Raw genomic sequence first — 24,576 nt, 5'->3', positions numbered from 1 at the left:
GCGGAAAGACTTACCTTAGGGGGAAAAAAGGACAGGTATACACTCGCACACACACACCTATCCATCCACACATATACAGACACAAGCAGACATATTTAAAGACAAAGAGTTTGGGCAGAGATGTCAGTCGAGACGGAAGATCATCTGTCCAATGGCCAGCTTCACACATCCATCTACATCAAACCCACCAACAAGCAACAGTAGCTCCATTATGACAGCTGCCACCCATTCCATATCAAACGGTCCCTTCCCTACAGCCTAGGCCTTTGTGGCAAACGAATCTGCTCCAGTCCTGGATCCCTGAACCATTACACCAACAACTTGAAAACAGCTTTCGCGTCCCGCAACTACCCTCCCGACCTGGTACAGAAGCAAATAACCAGAGCCACTTCCTCATCCCCTCAAACCCAGAACCTCTCACAGAAGAACCCCAAAAGTGCCCCACTTGTGACAGGATACTTCCCGGGACTGGATCAGACTCTGAATGTGGCTCTCCAGCAGGGATACGACTTCCTCAAATCCTGCCCCGAAATGAGATCCATCCTTCATGATATCCTCCCCACTCCACCAAGAGTGTCTTTCCGCCGTCCACCTAACCTTCGTAACCTCTTGGTTCATCCCTATGAAATCCCCAAACCACCTTCCCTACCCTCTGGCTCCTACCCTTGTAACCGCCCCCGGTGTAAAACCTGTCCCATGCACCCTCCCACCACCACCTACTCCAGTCCTGTAACCCGGAAGTTGTACACGATCAAAGGCAGAGCCACGTGTGAATGCACCCACGTGATCTACCAACTGACCTGCCTACACTGTGACACTTTCTATGTGGGAATGACCAGCAACAAACTGCCCATTCGCATGAATGGACACAGGCAGACAGTGTTTGTTGGTAATGAGGATCACCCTGTGGCTAAACATGCCTTGGTGCACGGCCAGCACATCTTGGCACAGTGTTACACCGTCCGGGTTATCTGGATACTTCCCACTAACACCAACCTATCCGAACTCCGGAGATGGGAACTTGCCCTTCAATATATCCTCTCTTCCCGTTATCCACCAGGCCTCAATCTCCGTTAATTTCAAGTTGCCGCCACTCATACCTCACCTGCCATTCAACAACATCTTTGCCTCTGCACTTCCGCCTTGATTGACATCTCTGCCCAAACTCTTTGTCTTTAAATATGTCTGCTTGTGTCTGTACATGTGTGGATGGATAGGTGTGTGTGTGCGAGTGTATACCTGTCCTTTTTTTCCCCCTAAGGTAAGTCTTTCCGCTCCCGGGATTGGGATGACTCCTTAGCCTCTCCCTTAAAACTCACATCCTTTCATCTTTCCCTCTCCTTCCCTCTTTCCTGACGAAGCAACCGGGGGGTTGCGAAAGCTCGAAATTTTGTGTGTGTGTTTGTGTGTTTTTTATTGTGCCTATCTACCAGCGCTTTCCCGTTTGGTAAGTCATGGAATAACTGGTTAGTTATATACATTCCATGGGGCATCTTGTGATGTATTGTAACTACTGAGCGTGTCAAACAATGACCTATTTTGAACATTTTAACAGACCATTAAGATGTATGTTATACATTATTGGTTACATTGTTTGAAAGAACACTTCATATCATTTTATTAGACAAGTCAGTTGCTATAAATTATCTCCGTTAGGAGGCCGCAACTGTTGGCAATGCAATTTTCGGCATGAACATGCACACTTGTCATAACCTTGCAAAGAGCGTCGCTTGTTAATGGTTTGATTTTGGCATGAATGTTGTTTTTGAAGTGCTCCATAGTTATTGGTTCAGAAATCCCCACAGAGAGATGTCAGCAGTCAATAAATGGGATAAATGTGGTGGCTAATTGACATTACCAAAGTGGAAAACCAGACAGACTGGAACAATTCTGTGTAAGGCTGTTATGGATAATCCGGCTGGGTGACTAATTGTACAATCGTCTCAGAATGGCAGATACTGCATATGAATATTCTATCTATGTATTTCCTGCGTTACATACTGTTGCAACATAACAATATATCTACATTACTTTGGCAGTACTACCTGCACCATTCTCAGAAAAGTATTGACTGGTAACACCCAGCACAGACACAGAGTGCCTTTGGCACTTTGAACTGGCCTTCCATGTGTTTGATGACGATTGGTTGGCATCCAGTACCTAAAGTTTTGATTGCGCACACAGTCTGATTCATGAAAAAGGGCCTCATCAGACATCTTAAAATCATTGAAACAAATGGGACTGACTGTTGATCATCTGCAGAAGCTGCATACATCACTTGTGGCTTGCTTCCTGGTCGCTGGGCAATAACTGTTACATCAGTTGGAGCTTGAAAGGATAAAATAATTATCCAGATGCGTTATCCATCGCACACTTCTGTTCAAGATGTTAAGGACATGTGAATGCTGATGAAGTGATTGCACTGGGCTTCACTGAAAAGCAGCTGTCACTGATGCAATACTGTCCAATGCACAAACTGTTCATGGTCTGTTAGGTGGTGACTGATTTGTTGCAGATGCTGTTGCTCTTAACTGCTAAAGACATCTCCTAAAAGACTTCTGGGATAGAACCTAATATTATGACCAATGTCAACATGTCGCCAATACAAATGTTACATTCCTATGATACAATCACTACATTTGAAAACCGTTTCAATAGGGAACACACGTCATTCGTTTGACCAAAAACTTATACTAATTAGTGAGGCTTTGAACCACACTATGCACTGATACCACAACCTTCTCCCTCGGAAGCCGTGTTCAACAATGGTGCGCCATTTAAAACAGGTCACTGTTTCTGCCATGCCCTCTGTTTTTAATATGTAATTTGGCAAGTGGTAAATATTTTGTGACACACAATAATTTCTGTTTTGAAGGTCAAACCTTTACACAAATCTGTCAAATATCATTGGTACCCTTGCATATCTCTTTGCTGCTCTAATCTGTTTAAGACGCTTCTAATCCACTTGATGTCTTAAGCTCTTTATCTAGTTCAAACTTATTTTCTTCCTATTTGCCTAAAGGACACTCGAATTTGCACAATGTGAACACTGCGCATAAATAAATTTCTCAAATATGTCCATAAAATACTCAACAGGGTAATAAAAGTGTGAAAATGGTATCCATTGCATTGTATCTGCCCTCCAATCCTTATCAAACTGAATTTAGTCACTCACTACAGTGATGGTGAAGGGAATCCAGACAAAGTAATAAAACACAGTACAAGATACATAGTCTCAGCTTGCTGACATCATGATTAATGTATCATTTAACAAAAGAGTCTTCCCATTAAAACACAAAAACAAAAAATTCTATTTACAGGAAGGATGACCATTCTGATGTCATTAATTACCTACCTACATCACTGTTCTCCAATTTTTCAAAATTAATTGAAAGGATAATGTATAAAAGATTCTCTCTTTTTCTCAATAAAAAAACAAGTATTGGTTAATGGGCAAAACAGTTTTAGGAAAGACTTATGACCACAGCAGTTGAGTCCCATAGTGCTCAGAGCCATTTTTGAGTTTTAGGAAAAGTAAGTCAGTCACACAGCCATATATAACTTTTTAAAATTGATCACTAATTTCATATATAACAGTGAATTAAATTGTGGCCTGTTTTTTGAGTTATCAAAGGCATTTGATGTCAGTAGTCATAATTTACTGCTAAGAAAACTATACTGTTATGGGATTCATGGAATAGCATACAATTAGTTCCATGGAAGACTGAAATAGAATATCAGTTTCTTTATAAATTATGAGACAGAACTGCACTTGGACTATCCTGTTTCTTCTTATGCCACTCATAATGTTAATATTTTTTTCTGTCTTATCTCATTTTGTTAATAGTACCAATATTATGAAGAGGACAGTTGCTACTCACCGTATAGCGAAGATCCTGAGTCGTGGATAGGCACAACAAAAAGAGTTGGAAAAATTTGTTCACAATAGAAAACAGAAAAACACACAAACTCGTGCAAACACAACTCACACATACATGACCACGGTCTCTGGCAGCTGAAACCAGACTACGAGCAGCAGCATATAATGGGAGAGGCAACTGGGTGGAGGTAAGGAGGAGGCTGGGGCAGGAGGGAAAGGATAGCAGGGTACGGGTGGGGGACAGTGAAGTGCAGCTAGTGGGAGCAAGTAGGGACGAGGTGGAGAGAGGGTGGGGCAGCTAGGTGCTGGTGAGAGATTACAAGGAGGGCGGGGGAGAGAGGGGGCGGTAGCAGAAAAGAAGTAAAAAGACTGGGTGCATTGGTGGAATAGAGGGCTGTGTAGTACTGCAATGGGAACAGGGAGAGGCTAGACTGGTAAGGACAATGACTAATAAAGATCAAGGCCAGGAGGGTTATGAGAACATAGGGTATATTGGAAGGAGAGTTCTGTGCGGTTCAGAAAAGCTGGTGTTGGTGGGTAGGATCCAGAATGCACAGGCTGTGAAGCAGTCAATGAAATGAGGAATGTCATGTTGGGCCGCATGCTCAGGAACAGGGTGTTGCAGTTGTTTCTTGGCCACAGTCTGTCAATGCCGATTCATGCGAACAGACAGCTTCATGGTTGTCATGCCCACATAGAGTGTAGTACAGTGGTTGCATCTTAGCTTGTAAATCGTATGACTGGTTTCACAGGTAGCCCTGCCTATGATGAGATACGTGATGCTTGTGACCAGACTGGAGTAGGTGGTGGTGGGAGGATGTATGGAACAGGTCATGCATCTACGTCTATAACAGGGATATGAGCCACGAAGCAAGGTGTTGTGAGCAGGGGTTTTGCAGGGAGGGATGGGGATATTGTGTAGGTTCAGAGGGTGAAGGAATACCACTGTGGGAGAGGTGGAAAGGGTAGTGAGGAGGACATTTTTCACTTAAGGGCATGTCGAGAGGTAGTCGAAACCCTGGCAGAGAATGTAATTCAGTTGCTCCTTTCCTGGTCAGTACTGAGTCACAGGGGAATGCTCCTCTGTGGCCAGACGGTGGAACTTAGGGAGGTGGTGGGTGAGCGGAAAGGTAAGACACAGGAGATCTGTTTTTGTACAAGGATGGGAGGGTAATTACGGTCTGTAAATGCCTCAGAGAGACCCCTGGGTATATTTAAGAGGGGACCACTTGTTACTGCATATATAACAGCCACGGACAGCTAGGCCGTAGGAAAGGGACTTCTCGATACGGAATGGGTGGCAGCTGTCGAAGTGCAGATATTTCTGGTGGTTGGTAAGTTTGATATTGATAGAGGTATTGATGCAGCAATCTTGAAGGTGAAGATCAACATAGAGGAAGGTGGCTTGTTGGGCTGACTAGGACCAGGTGAAGTGAATGGGGAGAAGGTGTTCACGTTCTGGAGGGAAGTGGATAGAGTCCTCACCGTTTATCCAGATCACGAAGATGTCATCAATGAATCTGAACCAGGTAAGGGGTTTGGGATTCTGGGTGTTTAGGAAGAATTCCTCTACATGGGCCATGAATAGGCTGGCATAAGATGGTGCCATGAGAGTGTCCATAGCCATACCCAGAATTTGTTTGTAGGTAATGTCTACAAAGGAGAAAAAAATTGTGGGTGAGGGTACAGTTGGTCATGGCGACTAAAAAGGAGGTTGTCGGTTTGGAATCCATGGGTCGTTGGGAAAGGTAGTGTTCAATAAAGGTAAGGTAAGTTCCTGTTCCTTTACCACACAGTGCCCTGCTCGTCGCTATTGACGTCACCTCCCTTTACACTAACATCCCTAATGCCCGTGGCCTTACTGCTATTGGCTACTGGCTCGGGAAATCTGCTTTTGAACTTGGCTAGTGAGTTAATTACATTCCGTGGAGGCTGAGGTGAGAATGGTGGTTTATATACCTGGAAAGAGTCTACATCCGAACAAACAAGTTTTCCTCGAATGGTGAGACTGTATGGGAGTGAACATTTGACATGGAAAGGATGGCAACTGTCAAAATATAAGTACTGTTGTTTGTTAGTAGGTCCAATGTAGAGGTTAGTGTGTAGCTGGGCTTCAGTGAGAATTGGACCAACATCACGCAAAGGACGGCAACTGTCAAAAGTAAGTATTGTTATTTGTTAGTAGGTTTAATGTGGACACAAGTATGAAGCTGGCCTTCAGTGAAGCTGAGACCAACATCAAGGAAAGTGGCATGTGATTCAGAATAGGATCATGTGCAATTTAATTGGCAGAAGATTTTTATTTCACAAATTTTAACAGGTCATCCCCATCATGAGTCCATATGGAAAAAGATGTCATCAATGTACCTAAACCGAAGCAGGGGCTGAAGACTTATGGATCACAGGAAAGTGACCCTTGAAAAAATTGGCATAGGTAGGAGCCATCCTGGTTCCCATGACCCGTGCCCCTGTTCTGTTTGTATGAGTGCCCCTCAAAGGTGAAGTAGCTGTTGATAAGTATAAAGCTGATTAAGGTGAGCAGGAAGGGTGTCATAGATTTGGAATCAGGTGGTTGCTGACTGAGGAAATTTTCAGCAGCAGACAAACCATGTACCTGGGGGATGTTCGTATAGAGGGAGGTGGCATCAATGGTGACAAATAAGGGGTGTGGTGGGAACGGGTTGGACACAGATTTCAGACAATCTAGGAAATGGTTAGTGTCTTTAATATAGGGTCAAAGTCTTTTTACTGTGGGTTGCAGGTGTTGATCAACTAAGGCAGATATACATTCGGTGGGTGCTAGAAGCCAGCAACTATGTCGGTTGGGGCAAGAAGTTCTATGTATTAAGGTGTTTGTCCACGTGAGAGGCTTGAGGTTTTAAGGAGGGACTGCAGGTCAGTTTGTATCAACGGGATGGGATCTTGATAGCAGCTGCTGTATGTAGAGATGTTAGACAGCTGGCGTAGACCTTCACTAACATACTCCTGTCAGTCAAGCACCACAATGGTAGATTCTTTGTCTGTTGGGAGGATAATGATAGAGTCATCAGCTTTTAGGTAACACAACGCCTGGAGTTCTGCAGAGGACAGGTTAGCATCACATTGTGGGGGCCTGAGGAAGGGTTGTGGAGCAATGCTGGATGTGGGGAACTCTTGGAAGGCTTGGAAGGGATCAGGTTAGGATCACAGTCAGAACTGTTCAAGGGTCCTTCACCAAAGCAGCAAGATTAAATGCAGGTTATGGCTCAAGTGAGATCCTTGTATAATACAGATAATTCAGGAGGGGAGAGTGCTTCACACAAGAGGTTCCGAACACTGTACTGTTGTGACTGGTTCTTGTGATTATGAATTATTATTGGTCTGGAAGGCAGTGGTGAAGGCTGTGGGATGTTAACGTGGTGGTCAAGCCCGGTTTTCAGAGGAGGAGTGGGACTTGATGGTGTGGCACTTTAGGTAGCTGCAGAGGGACAGGAAGGGAAATACCACTCTTTAGGAGAAGGTGGGATGGCTTTTTGAGCTGAAGTCTGGCATTTTATTGCAGTTCGAAGTTGGCTTGGCAGATGATACCACCAAGGAAATATGAGCAGCAGATAACTGTATGATTTTGTAGGAGAAAAGTGTGATGGAGTGAAAATTGCTAGATGAGGCATATAGGTCTCAGATTAGTTGGGTACGTGTAAAAGATTGCTGTATTTGAACCTGTAAAAGATCTTGGTGTACAGTAGGATTACATCCAGAAATAAGGACTTTCATTGTTAAGCTTTTGGGAATAACTTCAAAGGACAAGCAGGTTTCAAGAAACAGAAAGTGGGACATTAGTTTTGATAGTGCAAAAGCATGTTTTTGAAAAGAATGGATGTAATATGTGATGGGTTTCATCACAACAAGAGAGAATGGTTTGGAGTCTTAGAAATGGTGGGAGTGGTGAAAAAGAGAAGCAGTGTGGAAAAGATAGAAAAACGGAAGAAAAGCAAGGAAAAAATTCGGAAAAAAATCATACAAAAATTTTAAGAACAGACAATGGTTTACAATAGGTAATGAGTGGGTGAGAATTTCTCGCCAGAAAATGGCCTATATAATGTTTCAGGCAGGTTTTAAGAACAAATTTTCAAGAAACACTTTCAGCCAGAAACCTGCATTTAATCATGTGAAGCACCTACTTTTCTTCACATGTAATGTCAACTGGAAACATCACTCTGCAACCCAGTGCCAAAACCCTTACAACAGCAAACCTGACACTGAAACCTGCCTTGAACAGTTCTGACCACAATCCCGACCTGATTCACCACCACTATCTCAAAATCATCCCTTCCAAGAGTTCCCAACGTCCAGCATTGCTCCACAACCCTTCCTCAGATCCCCACAACATGATGCTAAGCTGTCGTCTGCAGAACTCCAGGCTTTGCGTTACCTAAAAGCTGATCACTCTATCATTATCTTCCCAGCAGACAAAGGACCTACCATTGTGGTGCTTGACTGACAGAGGATGTTAGTGAAGGTCTACGCCAGCTGTCTAACATCTCTACATACAGCATCTGCCATCAAGATCCCATCCCACTGATTCAAACTGACCTGCAGTCCCCCCTTAAAATCTGAAGCCTCTCACAAGGCAAACACTTTAATACGTAGAACTTGTTGCCCCAACCAAACCATGCACCCCACCTTTTGCCTTCTTCCTAAGATCCATAAACACATCAATCCTGGCCACCCTATAGCTGCTGGCTTCAAGCACCCACCGAATGTATATCTACCTTAGTTGATCAACATCTGCAACCCATAGTAAAAAGACTTTGATCCTATATTAAAGACACTAACCATTTCCTAGATTGTCTGAAATCTGTGCCTATCCCGTTCCCACCACACCCCTTGCTTGTCACCATTGATACTACCTCCCTCTATACGAACATCCCCCAGGTACATGGTTTGTCTGCTGCTGAAAATTTCCTCAATCAGCAACCATCTGATTCCAAACCTATGACACCCTTCCTGCTCACCTTAATCAGCTTTATACTTTTCACTTCACCTTTGAGGGGCACACATACAACAAAACAGGAGTACGGTCATGGGAACAAGGATAGCTCCTTCCTATGCCAACTTTTTCATGGGTCGCTTTCCAGGGATCCATAAGTCTTCAGCCCCTGCTTTGGTTTAGATACAACGACAACATCTTTTTCGTATGGACTCACATATTTGTCCGGATGCAGACTTTTTACATCAATACACTACCATTCTCACCTCAGCCTCCACTAGATGTAATTACCCCACCACCCTAAGTCAAAAGCAGAGGTCCAGGGCTGTCACATCCAGTCCTGGTACTGCTGATCCCACTAAAAAACAACTTCATAGCACACCACTTGTCACTCAGTATTATCCATAATTTCCTAAAATTGTCTCCTGAAATGAGATTCATTCTGACATTTTGCCCACCACACCTAGAACACCTTTTTGTTGCCCTCCCAATCTCCACAATGTCCTTGTCAGACGCTATGCTCCTTCTGCACTCATCTCCCTACCCTATGGCTCCTACCCCTGTGACTTGTCCTATCCACCCTCCTACCACTTCCTATATCAGCCCTGTAACTGGAAAAAAAATACTAACAAAGGGAGAGCCATATGTGAAATGACACGTCATAAACCAGCTTATATGCTAACACTGTTCGGTCTTTTATGTCAGCATGACTACCACCAAATTATCACTTAGGGTGAGTGGGCATAGGCAGAGGGTATATACTAGCAACACACATTATCCTGTTGCAGAGCTTGTTCTACAACATGACAATCATGACCTCGATGCCTGTTTCATCACAGCACTATCTGGATTCTTCCCAACACTCCAGTTTCTCAGAACTCTGAAGGTGGAAATTACTGCCACCCACATGGTCTCAGTTTACCATATTTACTCGAATCTAAGCCGCACCTGAAAAATGAGACTCGAAACCAAGGAAAAAAAAAGTTCCCGAATCTAAGCCGCACCTGAGATCTGAGACTCGAAATTCAAGTGGAGAGAAAAGTTTTAAGCCGCACCTCCAAATTGAAACAAAGTTGGTCCATTGTAATATGGGACACAATTTAGGTCGAATGAATGACGATACAGCTACAGTAGTTTGGTTCGAGTCATAAGGTTAGCAGTTAAGCTTTACCAGGTAGCCATTGCTATGCATCAGGCACTCCATCCGTATTTATACGGGTGAAAAAAAAAAATGAAGTCCCATGCTTCTTTACAGAGCGTAGGGGAACGATGCGGGAGACCCGCACCGCCTTACCAGGCAAGGTCCTAATGGAGGTGGTTTGCCGTTGCCCTCCTCTGACCGTAATGGGGATGAATGATGATGATGAAGGCGACACAACAACACCCAGTCATCTCGAGGCAGGAAAAATCCCTGACCCCGCCGGGAATCGAACCCGGGACCCTGTGCTCGGGAAGCGAGAACGCTACCCTTCCTTTTTCACGTGCTTCGTCTGGTTTGAATCGATTGCTTATTTTTCTTTAATCTGGTGAATGCCGTTCTCTTTGTTATAGGTGTTTACGTCACTCTAAGCTGAAAATGCATTATTTTAATGTGGCATGCATTGTTTGTCACATTCTGATAATGAGTGTTTACGGCCTGTCGCCGCTTGCGGCATGGCTTGCTTTTGTGCGAGCTACTGCCGCTTCAAAAAAAAAAAAAAAAAAAAAAAAAGGCGTGAGAGAGAGAGAGGAATCGTCTCATTGGCGAAACAATGGCAAGAGACTGCTATTTGTTGGTACTTACACTGCTGCTTTCTTTGATAATGATCAACAAGAACCAAATAATAGACTGCGTATGATAGAAGATGTTCTGAACGAGAGTTTAGCGAAAAATTTTCTCCGTTTGAAAATCTCTGCAGACGCCTCTTTAGTACATTACATTCTGCACAGAAATTAGAGTCATCTTAGATTTAAAAATCTAGTCAATTGCCATGCTTCATTTCTGACTGTCTCACCATTACGCATAAGAATAATACGAATATAAACATGACATGATACGTATATTCTTCCGCATTTGCTGTTGTCTCACTCTGGATTCGTAGTTTATTAGGCAGACAGGATTTAAATGAGATAGCAGCAAACACGAAAGAATACCTGGCAAATGTTTACATTCGTATTATTCTTATGGTGAAGACAATAGGCCTACTGCATGTGATTCACAATTCATAAAAGTTCCTATTAGTAACCATCTCTTCTCACAGGTAGGAAAAAATTCAGAACGTAGAGTTGGCCATATTGACAAACATCCCAAACAGTCTTGCCAGTCGGATTTTCGTAGTACATTGAAATGCTGGTACATTCGAAGATGAGTAATATGGAATTTGTATTTATTTCTTTGGATAATGTATGAAAATGCAGTGGTCGAAACTCGGGGCGGAGAAAAAAGCTTGTTTTCCACCTTTTTTTAAATTTATTTACTGACGCAGAGGATTTGGGCCAGTATTTATCTTTGTGCCTGCAAAGCATGCCTGTGTAGCACTACATATATTTGACGGCAGAAGTTAGTTGTGGAGGCACCTACCAACATTTTTCAGAATTTCCGCTTACTTTGCACTCAATTCTAAGCTGCAGGCGGTTTTTTGGATTACAAAAACCGGAAAAAAGTGCGGCTTAGATTCGAGTAAATATGGTTCATTATTTTTTCTGTCTCAGCATATCTTCACAGTAACTACTCCTTTCTTCATTCAGTTTTAGTTTTCTACATCTTTCATTTTCTGACCTGTCTATTTTTCGCCATCTCCCTCCCACCGTTACATAATGCACTTCTCTTTTCACTCTAATCGACTCGTGCATGATGTTTTAGCAGTGACTTCTGTCTTACATATTAACCTGACTTCCACATTCAAGATTTCAAGTTTTCAAATCTCTTACGGTGCAGTCCCTAACAACCAGTCTTTCCTTCTAATCACGTTCGGTAATTCTCTCCTGACCCGGGGTTCTGAGTGGGTTTTCCAAACTCTAACCCTTTTCCTAAACCTCTCCAGTCCTTTTCCTTCACTCATACTCCCCCTTCAATCCTTCTGTGAGAAGAAGGAACCACTGGCTCCAAAAACTTACATACATAAAATCTTTTTTTACATGTATGTGCCCTGCCGCCACTTGGTGAGTAGTTTTTTTTATTTACAAATCTTTAACATATTGCAGCGTGTCAGCAACTGTGAAATGTACAACAATTAATTTTTTCAGCCTTCAGTTGCAAGGTAATTTTATTCGTTTACCTAGGTTTCGATTCCAGTAATGGAATCTTCTTCAGAACCTGTTTTCAGTATTTTATACACTATGTCCATATATCTGTTAGCTGCTTTACTTGCCTCGGCAGGTACAAATTTACAAATCTTTAACATATTGCAGCGTGTCAGCAACTGTGAAATGTACAACAATTAATTTTTTCAGCCTTCAGTTGCAAGGTAATTTTACTCGTTTACCTAGGTTTCGATTCCAGTAATGGAATCTTCTTCAGAACCTGTTTTCAGTATTTTATACACTATGTCCATATATCTGTTAGCTGCTTTACTTGCCTCGGCAGGTACAAATTTACAAATCTTTAACATATTGCAGCGTGTCAGCAACTGTGAAATGTACAACAATTAATTTTTTCAGCCTTCAGTTGCAAGGTAATTTTATTCGTTTACCTAGGTTTCGATTCCAGTAATGGAATCTTCTTCAGAACCTGTTTTCAGTATTTTATACACTATGTCCATATATCTGTTAGCTGCTTTACTTGCCTCGGCAGGTACAAATTTACAAATCTTTAACATATTGCAGCGTGTCAGCAACTGTGAAATGTACAACAATTAATTTTTTCAGCCTTCAGTTGCAAGGTAATTTTATTCGTTTACCTAGGTTTCGATTCCAGTAATGGAATCTTCTTCAGAACCTGTTTTCAGTATTTTATACACTATGTCCATATATCTGTTAGCTGCTTTACTTGCCTCGGCAGGTACAAATTTACAAATCTTTAACATATTGCAGCGTGTCAGCAACTGTGAAATGTACAACAATTAATTTTTTCAGCCTTCAGTTGCAAGGTAATTTTATTCGTTTACCTAGGTTTCGATTCCAGTAATGGAATCTTCTTCAGAACCTGTTTTCAGTATTTTATACACTATGTCCATATATCTGTTAGCTGCTTTACTTGCCTCGGCAGGTACAAATTTACAAATCTTTAACATATTGCAGCGTGTCAGCAACTGTGAAATGTACAACAATTAATTTTTTCAGCCTTCAGTTGCAAGGTAATTTTATTCGTTTACCTAGGTTTCGATTCCAGTAATGGAATCTTCTTCAGAACCTGTTTTCAGTATTTTATACACTATGTCCATATATCTGTTAGCTGCTTTACTTGCCTCGGCAGGTACAAATTTACAAATCTTTAACATATTGCAGCGTGTCAGCAACTGTGAAATGTACAACAATTAATTTTTTCAGCCTTCAGTTGCAAGGTAATTTTATTCGTTTACCTAGGTTTCGATTCCAGTAATGGAATCTTCTTCAGAACCTGTTTTCAGTATTTTATACACTATGTCCATATATCTGTTAGCTGCTTTACTTGCCTCGGCAGGTACAAATTTACAAATCTTTAACATATTGCAGCGTGTCAGCAACTGTGAAATGTACAACAATTAATTTTTTCAGCCTTCAGTTGCAAGGTAATTTTATTCGTTTACCTAGGTTTCGATTCCAGTAATGGAATCTTCTTCAGAACCTGTTTTCAGTATTTTATACACTATGTCCATATATCTGTTAGCTGCTTTACTTGCCTCGGCAGGTACAAATTTACAAATCTTTAACATATTGCAGCGTGTCAGCAACTGTGAAATGTACAACAATTAATTTTTTCAGCCTTCAGTTGCAAGGTAATTTTATTCGTTTACCTAGGTTTCGATTCCAGTAATGGAATCTTCTTCAGAAAAAAAAACCTGAAAACAGGTTCTGAAGAAGATTCCATTACTGGAATCGAAACCTAGGTAAACGAATAAAATTACCTTGCAACTGAAGGCTGAAAAAATTAATTGTTGTAGTTTTTTTTATCTATCCAGTTACATTATACTGTTAGTTTGTTAACTATTCCAATTAAAAAATTTCACTTTCTTGAAACATTTTGGCAGCCTTTGGGAATCCCTGTGTACACTAAAATCACCGTCATATAGTAGTACCTATTATTTTTATCGTTTTGTAGTTACACTAATCTTGGTTAAACAAACTTACACCACTGCCTACTGTGTCTCTGTTCCTTCTAATATCCCTGTCTTTTATATTATTAACTAAGCTGTAACAATCTTATACTCAACCAAATTGTAATTTTCCATATCACCCAAAAGCTTTAGTCAGCACACAGCAAGCTGTCATAATGGAAGTTACTAAGTCTCTGGAACTGCAAATTATTTGTGTGTCATTAAGTATTTTTCAGTTCAACTTGTTTATGCAGTCCGGGTGCAGTAGCGAAATTGCAAGTATCAGGTAGCTCTCGATGCCAAATTGTTAACGTGTGAAGCCATTATGTTTTTCAGAGATGTGTAAATTAATATGATAGTCTGCCACCTGTGAAATTTGTGACTTTTTGTTAGTGTAACTTTCTATCTGATTAAAATACAGAGATTCCTGCATGTTACAGAGATGACCATCAGAAAGGGAATATTATGTAGCAATAAATATGAAGAGATTGAAAAATCATTTACTATAGTTTTGTGTATTTTCTTTCACAAATGTGCATCATGCCCATTAATAGCACAAGGGATCCACCTGCAGTGAGCACCAAGCCTCCAGACTAACAATGCTGCCCCGTAATTTATTTATTGACTTTTCCTTCAATAAAATTAATTTCTTCATACTTTCAAAACAGAGGGAAAACTGAAAGTCTTATTCCTAAGACGGAGGGATTAAGTTGATCTGTTTTTAGCTCTGTCAGCACTTCGCAAAGTCGCCATCATCAATCACACAGTGTATTGCAATTTTAAAGGCACAGAATAGACGTACTTCCGTAATTGTACTGGCTGCTCTAGATTTGCCGGACGAGGATGAGGTGGACTAGCTCGTGGGGGCCTCATCTTGATGGGTGAAGGTGTGGAAAACATACGTCGATAGCTAGAGCGCACGTCCCACTGAAAGAGGCGCTGACCACCAAGATCGGAGTGCGCCCGTCTGACGTGTTGGTGCCGTCCCTGCTGTGCTGCACGTGTCTGTAGATCTGCCTACAAACACAGGAATAGAAATAAGTCTTACCGGAGAATTCTGTCACATACTGATAGTAACACATCAGAGCAAAAGTAACTCTTACAAAAACCAAATCAAGGAATACAATTAAAACTCCACAGGTAATAAAGTTGTTCTCTTAATATAAATCTACACAAATGATACCCATTTTTAAACAAAAGTACATAAAGATTGCAACAAATGCCTTCAGAGAGTGAAACAATAATGTAAGTAAAGAAAGGTCCTCAATTTCTGCTATCTTCTATGACAAGACCCACGCTTCACCCTAAGAGTGAATGTGACACTAGTATTTTAATGAACTCAAGTTATCCAGAAAACCTTCAAAAAACCTTGAAGATTAAGTACTTTTTTTGACATACAAATAACCGAAGGTGCGATTCGTAATTCTGAAATCATTAATCTCTTCATTTTTCTCTGGCAAACCATATACATTTATTTACATGAATTAGCGATTGCCTGTGTCCTCACTATTAGACACACATCTAAATTATTTTTAGAAAACAGTCTACCACTTTTCAAACAAATGATTGCACTAAAAATGTTACAGATATAAGTCCACTTCTACAACCCTCATTTCTTGAATTTTTTTGTTTATTTTAGCAAATGTAAAGAACAAGCAAGAAATTTGATGAAGAATGGAATTCTGAAGCCTGTGCCATCTCCCATTGCCTGTGTCATCTCCCAAACTTACATACAATTACAATATTCAAGAATTTTTCTAATGAATACGTCTGGAAATGAGTGATTGTCTTTTTCACTTATGATAAAAATTGTGCAAACAGTGATGAATGAACACAAGAGTATGATAACTCTCTGCTAGGACATACTTTCAATAACCTTGCACTGACTATGTACACAACTTCTTTGAACTTTTGTTATATCATGCACATTCCTCATCTTTAATGAGATTATCTAAAATAAATCTGATGCCCATTGATGTCGTATGATTCTTCATATGAAAATATAATCCACAAAAAATGGACAATAAGAGTATACATAACAGTTTCATTTTTATACACAAAGAACAATTAGGAATTATTTTAATTTCCTGTGTACTAAAACAGTGTCTTATAGAAATAAAAAAAAAAATTGTTCTTATCAAGAAACGAACTAGAGTTTTTGAAATTATTTCCCTCATTTTAATTTACACACAGCTTTTTTCCATCCCTAATCCTACAGTGATGCTGTGGCACCAGACACATTTGTTTCTATCACTAATGATTACAACACCAACTGAGAACACATGCACTCAATGAATTTTCTCAAAAGGCTTCATGCACTTTGGCATTTAATTCTTGTTATTTACATCATTGTTACTAGATTTGTGTGTGTTCTGTAACTAGCAGTTAGATCCCACCTTTGCTAAATACAACATATGAAAACTGAAAATTCCATTAAATGAAGCAGAAATTCTTTAGGATTAACATTTGTGATGTAATTTCTCTGCCAAAATACAAAGATTATGGAGAAATAAAAGTATGTTTAAAAGCATGGTTTAAAAAACTACCTTTTAGTGTCCTCATATTATTGTTGAATTTCATAACTGTATTCAAACTTTTATGCAAACATAATGCACATGAAAACTAGCCAATACACAATATTTCATTAAAGAAGTCTCAAAAATGACAGAATGGAGGCAGTTGTCATGCCTTATTTCCACCTCGTATGATGATTACGCCACATCCTGTTTTATTTCCTGCCTTATCTCTTAACTTATGTGCTGTTTGGATTTGTGAGTCCTGTCAAATACCAAAGCAACTATAAATGGCAGGGGAATAACACACAATTCAGCTAATACCAGGTAAATATGTAGTGAGAAACTTAACCTTACAGCCTTTGTCTTGTTGCAAGACATTTTGTTATTTTAGTAATCAATATCTATCAGTTCAGATGCAAGTGACATGAAATGCATTATGTGTGTAATATATCATTTATTATTTAGTGTTTTCTTCATTCTCCCTGAAAGTGTAAAAATCCCTTAACGGATTTCATTTTGCTTACAGCAATGACAATTAAGTAAATAAACTGATCGTCTTTTATTTATGTTCCCTGGCGCAGACACTGAAAAGTATTTGGGTCTACACACTTCAAAGATTTATTCAAATGGAAAGTGTCAGCTCACCTTAAACTTATCTATGAGGAGTTGCTGAATAACTTCTGACTGTGGTCGAGATGACTTTTCACTACTTGTTACTCTTCTTCTTACCTAAATGAAGAGAAATAATTTTGCATTGGTTTACAGTAATTCACATCTGACATGTACAAGCACTGTCATATTTTCTTTACAATGCAGAGTAGAAAAATATGCCTTTATAAAATATTAGTCTTCTCACAAAAAATCAATACTATAACAAAATGACAGATGGGAATTAAAAAAACATAATCATAATTAATGAAAGCCTTGCTACAGTAGCTGGACACTGAATTTAACTTCACTGCTGCAGAAGAATATCTACTGAAAAATGCATTAATCTACACCTGAAACTGAACTGACACAAAATTATTTAAACCTTCTTTCATTAGAATTTCAGCAACAGTACAAAAACTTAAAAAGAGAAAAAAGAAACAGAAAGAAAAACTATTAAGACATATGGAATTTTGTTCTTCTTTCTTTTCCTTCACAAGTCTCATGAAGTAATTTTTCCTATATACACAACTAGTAAAAATCAGCACCATGATGGTCAACCCAAGTGCTCATTTTTAGCTCTGACAGATATATAACTGTAAAAAGATGTCTTTCAGAGTTTTTTTTAACTCTGTTTTGGCCAAGATGGGGATCAGAATAGACAAATTTTCTGTCAACCGTGGGTCTGTGGAGAAGACAGAGGAAAGTATTATGATGTGATAATGGGCAGCATTAGCCTATGTAGTATGTCTGCCTACAAAAAAAATTAAAAAACGTTTCCCTTGATAACAAAGGGATGTGGAACTTAACTACTTCAATCCTCAATAGTGGAAACTGCTACCTAGAAATTATTTTTGAAGCTTGTTCAGTTTTCTGTTAAGTTAACTGTGTTATATGTAACTGTGAACGTATCAGAAGAACCAACATATAAGGATTGCCTCAGTGTTCACATAGAGTGGCCTAAAAACTGGATTTACAAGCATTTTTGTAGACTGTAAATTCATTCAAGCATCTTCATACCTTAACCCATCTGATTTACCTCAACAGTAATGTGCATAGCCATCTTCGTAAGTTCTGTGTTTAGCTATGATATCATAATGTGCAACTCATTCACAGGGAACAGTATATTTAACATTTATTATGGACACCAAATTCAGTTTGATAAAATTACATCTCTAATTTTCACTGAACCAATGAATTATGAATTTCACTTCTACAGAAAAAAATGTTTTCAGTACAAAACCAAATAAAAATAAATAATACTACCAGAATTTCTATATCAATTAATACAGTTTTAATTTCCATTAAACAACTTTTACTTCCTCTCTTCATCTACCATGTTTTAAAACTTTAAATTTCACCCTTTCTTTCTACTCGCTATATTTTCCTACCTCTTGATAGAGAAGCTATTTCAAAGCTTGAACAACTGCAATTACATAATTTTTATTTGAACCTTACAGCCTGGTTTCAGTTGTTCTATCTTAAACAATTAGATTTCTTTATACTAGTTTTTTGACAGCAAAATTTGTGTGACTTATTTTGTTGGTTTGTTTCTTGTTCCATTTATAAGATCGGTTTGTGACATTAATCACCAATTTCACTGTGAATAGTGAATATGCAAATCACATTTCACTACAGGTATTCACAAAATGTATTTAAATACAGTTACATGTTTGTACGCCACTATGACAGGTCCAATGTTTTTGGAAAATGAGCCCCTTCCCCTCCTAGCCTTCAGTACGAGTCGTAGAATTAGCCAATGAGTCAATTTGTCCAGTTACACATATCCATTTATTCACCAATGCTCGGGCACCTCCTGCATCTTTTCTTTGATGAATATGCTCCCTTAGTTGTGATAGTGTGTGTCTCTCATCCTCAGTGACACCATAGGAGGAGTAATATGACCAAATACCTGTCTTAATGTCTAGGAAACCATAAAAATATTTCTTCATTATGTATTAAGCACAAACCAGATATTATTATTTGGTAATGTCATCATCAGCTCCAACAACAAGAAACACTTTTCCTACTGAATAGTACAAGCAGTCAAATGCCAACACGAAAACTTCAACTTTCCCTCTTTGTGATGCTTGAGAAAACAGAAGTATGGATGTTCCATCATGCCAGCAAAACAATATAGCTTGATTATATTATTCAATAATTTGTTATCACCCTATGTGGCACAACATTTAGCAAGTAACTAAATAAGATGTTCTTTACTTACAGCTGGCGGGCTATCCATTTCATCTAGGGGCTCATCATCAACAAGGTGATCAGTGTCGTGTGATTCAGAGCTGTCACCTCCAGTAACATGAGCCGAGCCAGGCAGCATCTGTAACCAGACATATCCTCTAACGAAAACTAAATTTATTATTAATTTAATCATGTTGTTTATTGTGCTATTAATAAAAATTAACAAAACTGTTCAAATGAAACTGGTAGCTAGTCCAGCCATTGTGTTCACTGGTTCTAGACATTAAATATTTCATAGCATAAGGCTGTCATAAGCATTATGTTGAGTTGAAAGTGTTTACACTGCCATCCATTCACCTGAAAACCACTTTAAAAAAAAGGAAGGAAGTTTAGAATTTTAAGCAGAAATAATAAATGTTCATTGAAGTACTCGTGAAAAAGCTAGTGCTCGGTTGTCTCAGAAGGATGCTTACATTGTGTCTGCACCTTCGGGTTGTAATTTTTATTCTGTACTCCATTTTCCTCTAATGCTGCTTTGAGGGATGAAGAGTGCACGTTTCAACACAATGCTGACGAGACGAGTCTCTGACAAGGCTATATGAATTGCAACATTTGCACATTCACCTTCAAACACTCATAGGGACGATCGTCATGGCTGAAATTACCCCTCCAAATCTCACTGAACCCTCTGACAGCATCAGAGCACAGCTGTCAACCTAGAGAAGAGGCTATCAGTTCACATGCCAAATATGGAAGGGGGTCTGGCCCCCTGCCCCAGAAAATTTTAAAAATTAGGAGCCTGATTTAGGCTTTTAAATGCTATATACAGTATATTTCACACACAGTTCACTGACCCCAGATAAAGAAGATATATTTAACTGGCAATTTATTTATTTTTATTTATTTAATTTAATAGTAGTAATCATTTTCAATACCCCCTGCCACATCCACATTTTCTACTGACTGCTGCCTCCTATGTACACCCATGTATGTAGAAAGCATTGTCTCCCCACCCTTTCATATGATGACAGCTCACGTAATTCGCCTACAGCAAATTCTTCCGAAGTCAAATAACAAATCCTCTCGTTGTTGTTGTTGTCACTGCTGCAGTACTAAGAAATGAGAGACTTATTTTTTTGTTTACATCACTGATGGTAATGTGAAGCAATATAGCATTTTGTAGGGAGTCATGCTTCTGTTTTAATATTTTTATAACTATGACTCTGAATGTGTCAGAGGCACTCCTCTGCTTCAGAGAGAGTGACAGATTTTCAAATTTTGCTTCTTGCCCACTCCATTTCATAAAGAAACTCACATAAATACAATACCAGCACTACAGACAGAGCAACAACAAACACCATCACTGCATAGCAGCATTTAGTGGTAGCAGGTCAGGAACAATGTTCCTTTGATCAGTACTGACACAGCCATAGACTACTGGTTTTGTGTTGCCAAGAGGTCGACAACATGTTGCAAACATCAGCAGTCCAGTAATAGCCGTGAACAATGTCGCAGAACTTGTTTCGAAATCAGTGTAAACACGCCTTTAGTAAGCTATTGGTGGCATTTTGTGTTGACCACCACGCCACCTTGCTCAGTTGCATAAGCCCTAATTCAAAATGTAGGTAACGTGCTACAAATTTTGTCAGGTAAAGGAAATATCTTTGGCAACATGTAGTTCACTACACGTTCAATGGGCAATTCTTCCACTCTGCTTATTCCAGCATGGGAACGCACTCCTATTGATTCTTTAAGAGCTAAAGTTTTACCTCAATTTGTATGCCGCTGTCGCCACTGTTGCACTTTGCATTTCTGGCTGCCTTTTTTCCTTTCTTGCGTTCTTTGCTCGATCTCCATACCAGAGGGCCAAACCTACAAACAAGCAATATTTTCATGACACAGTACATCGGACTGTTTTGTTTACAGATTGTAGCAGTTTACATGTGTTCCAAGTAACGGATGATGACTTTGTTTAATCACCCAAAAGTTCAGTTAGGATTTTCAGTTTCCTCAAAACTCTGTAGGTTGTAAGATTTTACAGCCTGCAGAAATTGTTTCATTACTGTTAACTGTCACCACTCTGTGCCATGTTATGTCATTGTGTGATCACCATGAATACAAGTTCTCACAGGAACAGGCTTTGAACTGTTGTCGCTGGAACGTGGTATCAACAGGCTTTGACAGCAACAACACATGACGTTTGAGATTGGACAATTTTCACTCTATCGAACTCCTTACCTTAAAGCACAACACTGTGAGAAAGTCAGTAAAGTACTACTTTTCAACCAAAAGTAGTCAGAAACAACCGAAGCTGGAATATTCAATTTTTATCCACAAAACATGCATATTTAGATATGGATCCACACTTACATTTTTTGTAATTTAAAAACACACATTTATTCAGAATTAACAAAACTAGTGGTGAAAACATCTACAATGAATGAACTAGAAGATGATCCCAAAATCCATGCTACCCTACCACTCTAGGTTGGTTGAGCAATGAAAAGGTGGCAGGAGAACTTCTCGACAAGACCATAGCAGGTCAAGAGGTGTAATACTCAGAATGTAGGTGGTGGTCATCATAAATTAAAAAGCCACCCTTACTTTCATGTGAATCACGAATCACCAAATGCATGTTACGCTCCACTACACACACAATCATACAATAGGAAATGGATCTGGAGCCCGAGAACCCACAGGAAATTATAAGGCACCCATGATTTAAAAAAAAATTACAATTCAATGCCCTTCTTCATTTTTCCTTACGTGGCTCCAAAATCAATTGTTTCTGAAGGAGAACTTCAGACTGACTTGTAACAAAATGACCTGGAACTTTTTTCCCTGGCTATTAACATTTCAAACACCCCAGAATCTCTCCCAGAATTGCATGAGTCTTTAAGAATTTACATGGCTATTTCAATAAACTCAATTTCCTCAAGAATTCCTTGTTTTCCATGCTTCCCAAACAAGTCATCACCTTGAAGCAATCATTTATAGAGTAACATTGTAGCATACTAGCATGAGACCGTTTATCTGGGTAAGGAGACCTATACTCGTACAAATCCTGCAGTACATGGATACGTACTTCAACCTAAATTATGTCCTTTGTCAAACAAGTTGTATCAAGACACATTTATTGTCATATATGTCAAGAGTTACATTACAAAATAATGTTGCCAGTAATCAGTAACTCACAAATGAAAGTTAAATTCTCAGGTCATTAAAGGATACACAAATGAAAGGTACAAGAAAAGTTGGTAAAATATGAGATAGTCATGGGGAAGAGTCAGGGATGGTAAAACTGAGATAAAAATTATGTAATATAATAGAAAGGACATATTCAAAATGGAGAGAAGTGTTCGGGTATTAGAGGAAAATATAATGCAGAACAAAGAGATAGAGTTTAATGGCTGTAATCAGGTAGATCAAAATTCTTATATTATAGTTCCTGATACCACTAAAATTGAAGAAGTTTTAATTGAAGCAATGAAAATTATTGGTTGGTTGGTTGGTTTTTGGGGGAAGAGACCAAACAGCGAGGTCATCGGTCTCATCGGATTAGGGAAGGAAGTCGGCCGTGCCCTTTCAGAGGAACCATCCCGGCATTTGCCTGGAGCGATTTAGGGAAATCACGGAAAACCTAAATCAGGATGGCCAGACGCGGGATTGAACCGTCGTCCTCCCGAATGCGAGTCCAGTGTGCTAACCACTGCGCCACCTCGCTCGGTCAATGAAAATTATTAATAAGAATAGTAAGAAAATAAGTTGTGGGAAAGAATGAAACAATGGAGGTAGAAGAAACTGGGACAAATTATACCAACTGCATGATGTAAGATTGAAGAGTCAATGGCTGTCTCCAGAGCTCACAAGAACTGGTGCTGTGGGAGAAAAAATTAAATAAAATAAAAATAATCAATAAATTTACTCTTGTAAGCACAATAACTTTCATATTCCTCAGTGTCTATATGACAGGAAACACCAGTAACAATATAAACTTTCACATCTTTGAATTAGTCAAATAATGATATTGCTGCAATAACATTACATTCTTACAACAGCCTCATGACAGCACCAGGGAGGAGACAACAATGCCCTCAACAATGAGAATTATATCCCAAATTCATCATGAACAACATCAACTAGAATAGTAGTAGTAACAATATTATATAAGTTGTGACCATCTGTAGAAAATGTAACAAACATACATTTGTTTTCAGGAACACACAGCAATTAGCTTACTTGAACTTAGGATCTGATCCTGTTTCCTCCTTTGTGGGTTCTTGTGGTAGTTGTTCGTGTGACTGTGATGTAGCTAATTCATCATCAGCACAATTCTCCTCTTCAACGTCACCTTCACCATCTTTACTAGAGCCAAGCTCAAGGCCATCTTTACTGCCACTCTTCTTGTGAAATTTAAAGGCAAAGCTTTTGCGAAATTTCTGTAGAACACTCTCTGATGTACTGCCTGCAACAAAAAGTATAAAATATATTATCAGAGAATGTCTTCAAAATTCTGTATTTGGATGCAGATTTTGCAATACAAATTTAGAGAATCCCTTGCGACAAAAATTTAGAGTATCCCCTGGGTCTATGACAGTACACACAGGGATTATTAGAAATTGTTACCTCTAATACATGTCAACAGTCAGACTCACAGAAGGAAAGTGGAAACTGTCGCACAAATGGCATGCCCATATGAGAAACAAGGCAGATACACAAAAATTATGTGCAATTTAAAGCAAGATTTTAAACATAGCAGACGAATAAACAGATAATAATTCAAAGGTATTCGACAGATATCTGGGTGGTAAAACACTAGACATTTCAAGTCTAAACAGAACCTGTAGCAAAATAGGAAAATGCTGTAGCACTCAGTAATGAGTGAGACAGAAACATATGTAAGACAGGAGAACACTACATTAGGACAGACTTGGAAGAGCAAGTGACCTTTGACAGGAATTGAGTCTAGAGGAAAACTGCATAAGGAAAAGTGTAAGAACTGTAAGTCACATTAAGTTAAGAAACAAATGTGCACCTCCTGGAAGGCAATATAAAAAAACTGCATAGGTAGTACTAACACACAAAAGGAAGTGTAGCTTGTGCCCAAATAGGCATCAAAAATTAGGAGAATATTCAGTTAATAACTCTGGGAGGGAA

The 24,576-nt window shown here is 39.3% G+C and overlaps 1 protein-coding gene across 1 annotated transcript in view; it reads right to left on the bottom strand.

Annotated features, from left to right (window-relative positions):
- Positions 1–24,576, bottom strand: part of LOC126235492 (spermatogenesis-associated protein 13) — a 104,985-nt gene that overhangs the window by 41,277 nt on the left and 39,132 nt on the right. The window contains exons 6-10 of the mRNA XM_049944211.1: positions 23,659–23,884; positions 21,189–21,291; positions 19,451–19,558; positions 17,224–17,307; positions 14,865–15,079 (exon numbers count right to left, since the gene is read on the bottom strand). Coding sequence (XP_049800168.1) covers positions 14,865–15,079; positions 17,224–17,307; positions 19,451–19,558; positions 21,189–21,291; positions 23,659–23,884 — 736 coding nt within the window. The remainder of the gene's footprint in view (positions 1–14,864; positions 15,080–17,223; positions 17,308–19,450; positions 19,559–21,188; positions 21,292–23,658; positions 23,885–24,576) is intronic.

The sequence above is a fragment of the Schistocerca nitens genome, chromosome 2, assembly GCF_023898315.1.
Source record: "Schistocerca nitens isolate TAMUIC-IGC-003100 chromosome 2, iqSchNite1.1, whole genome shotgun sequence".
Taxonomy (NCBI): domain Eukaryota; kingdom Metazoa; phylum Arthropoda; class Insecta; order Orthoptera; family Acrididae; genus Schistocerca; species Schistocerca nitens.
This window is presented reverse-complemented; position numbering and strand designations above follow the sequence as displayed.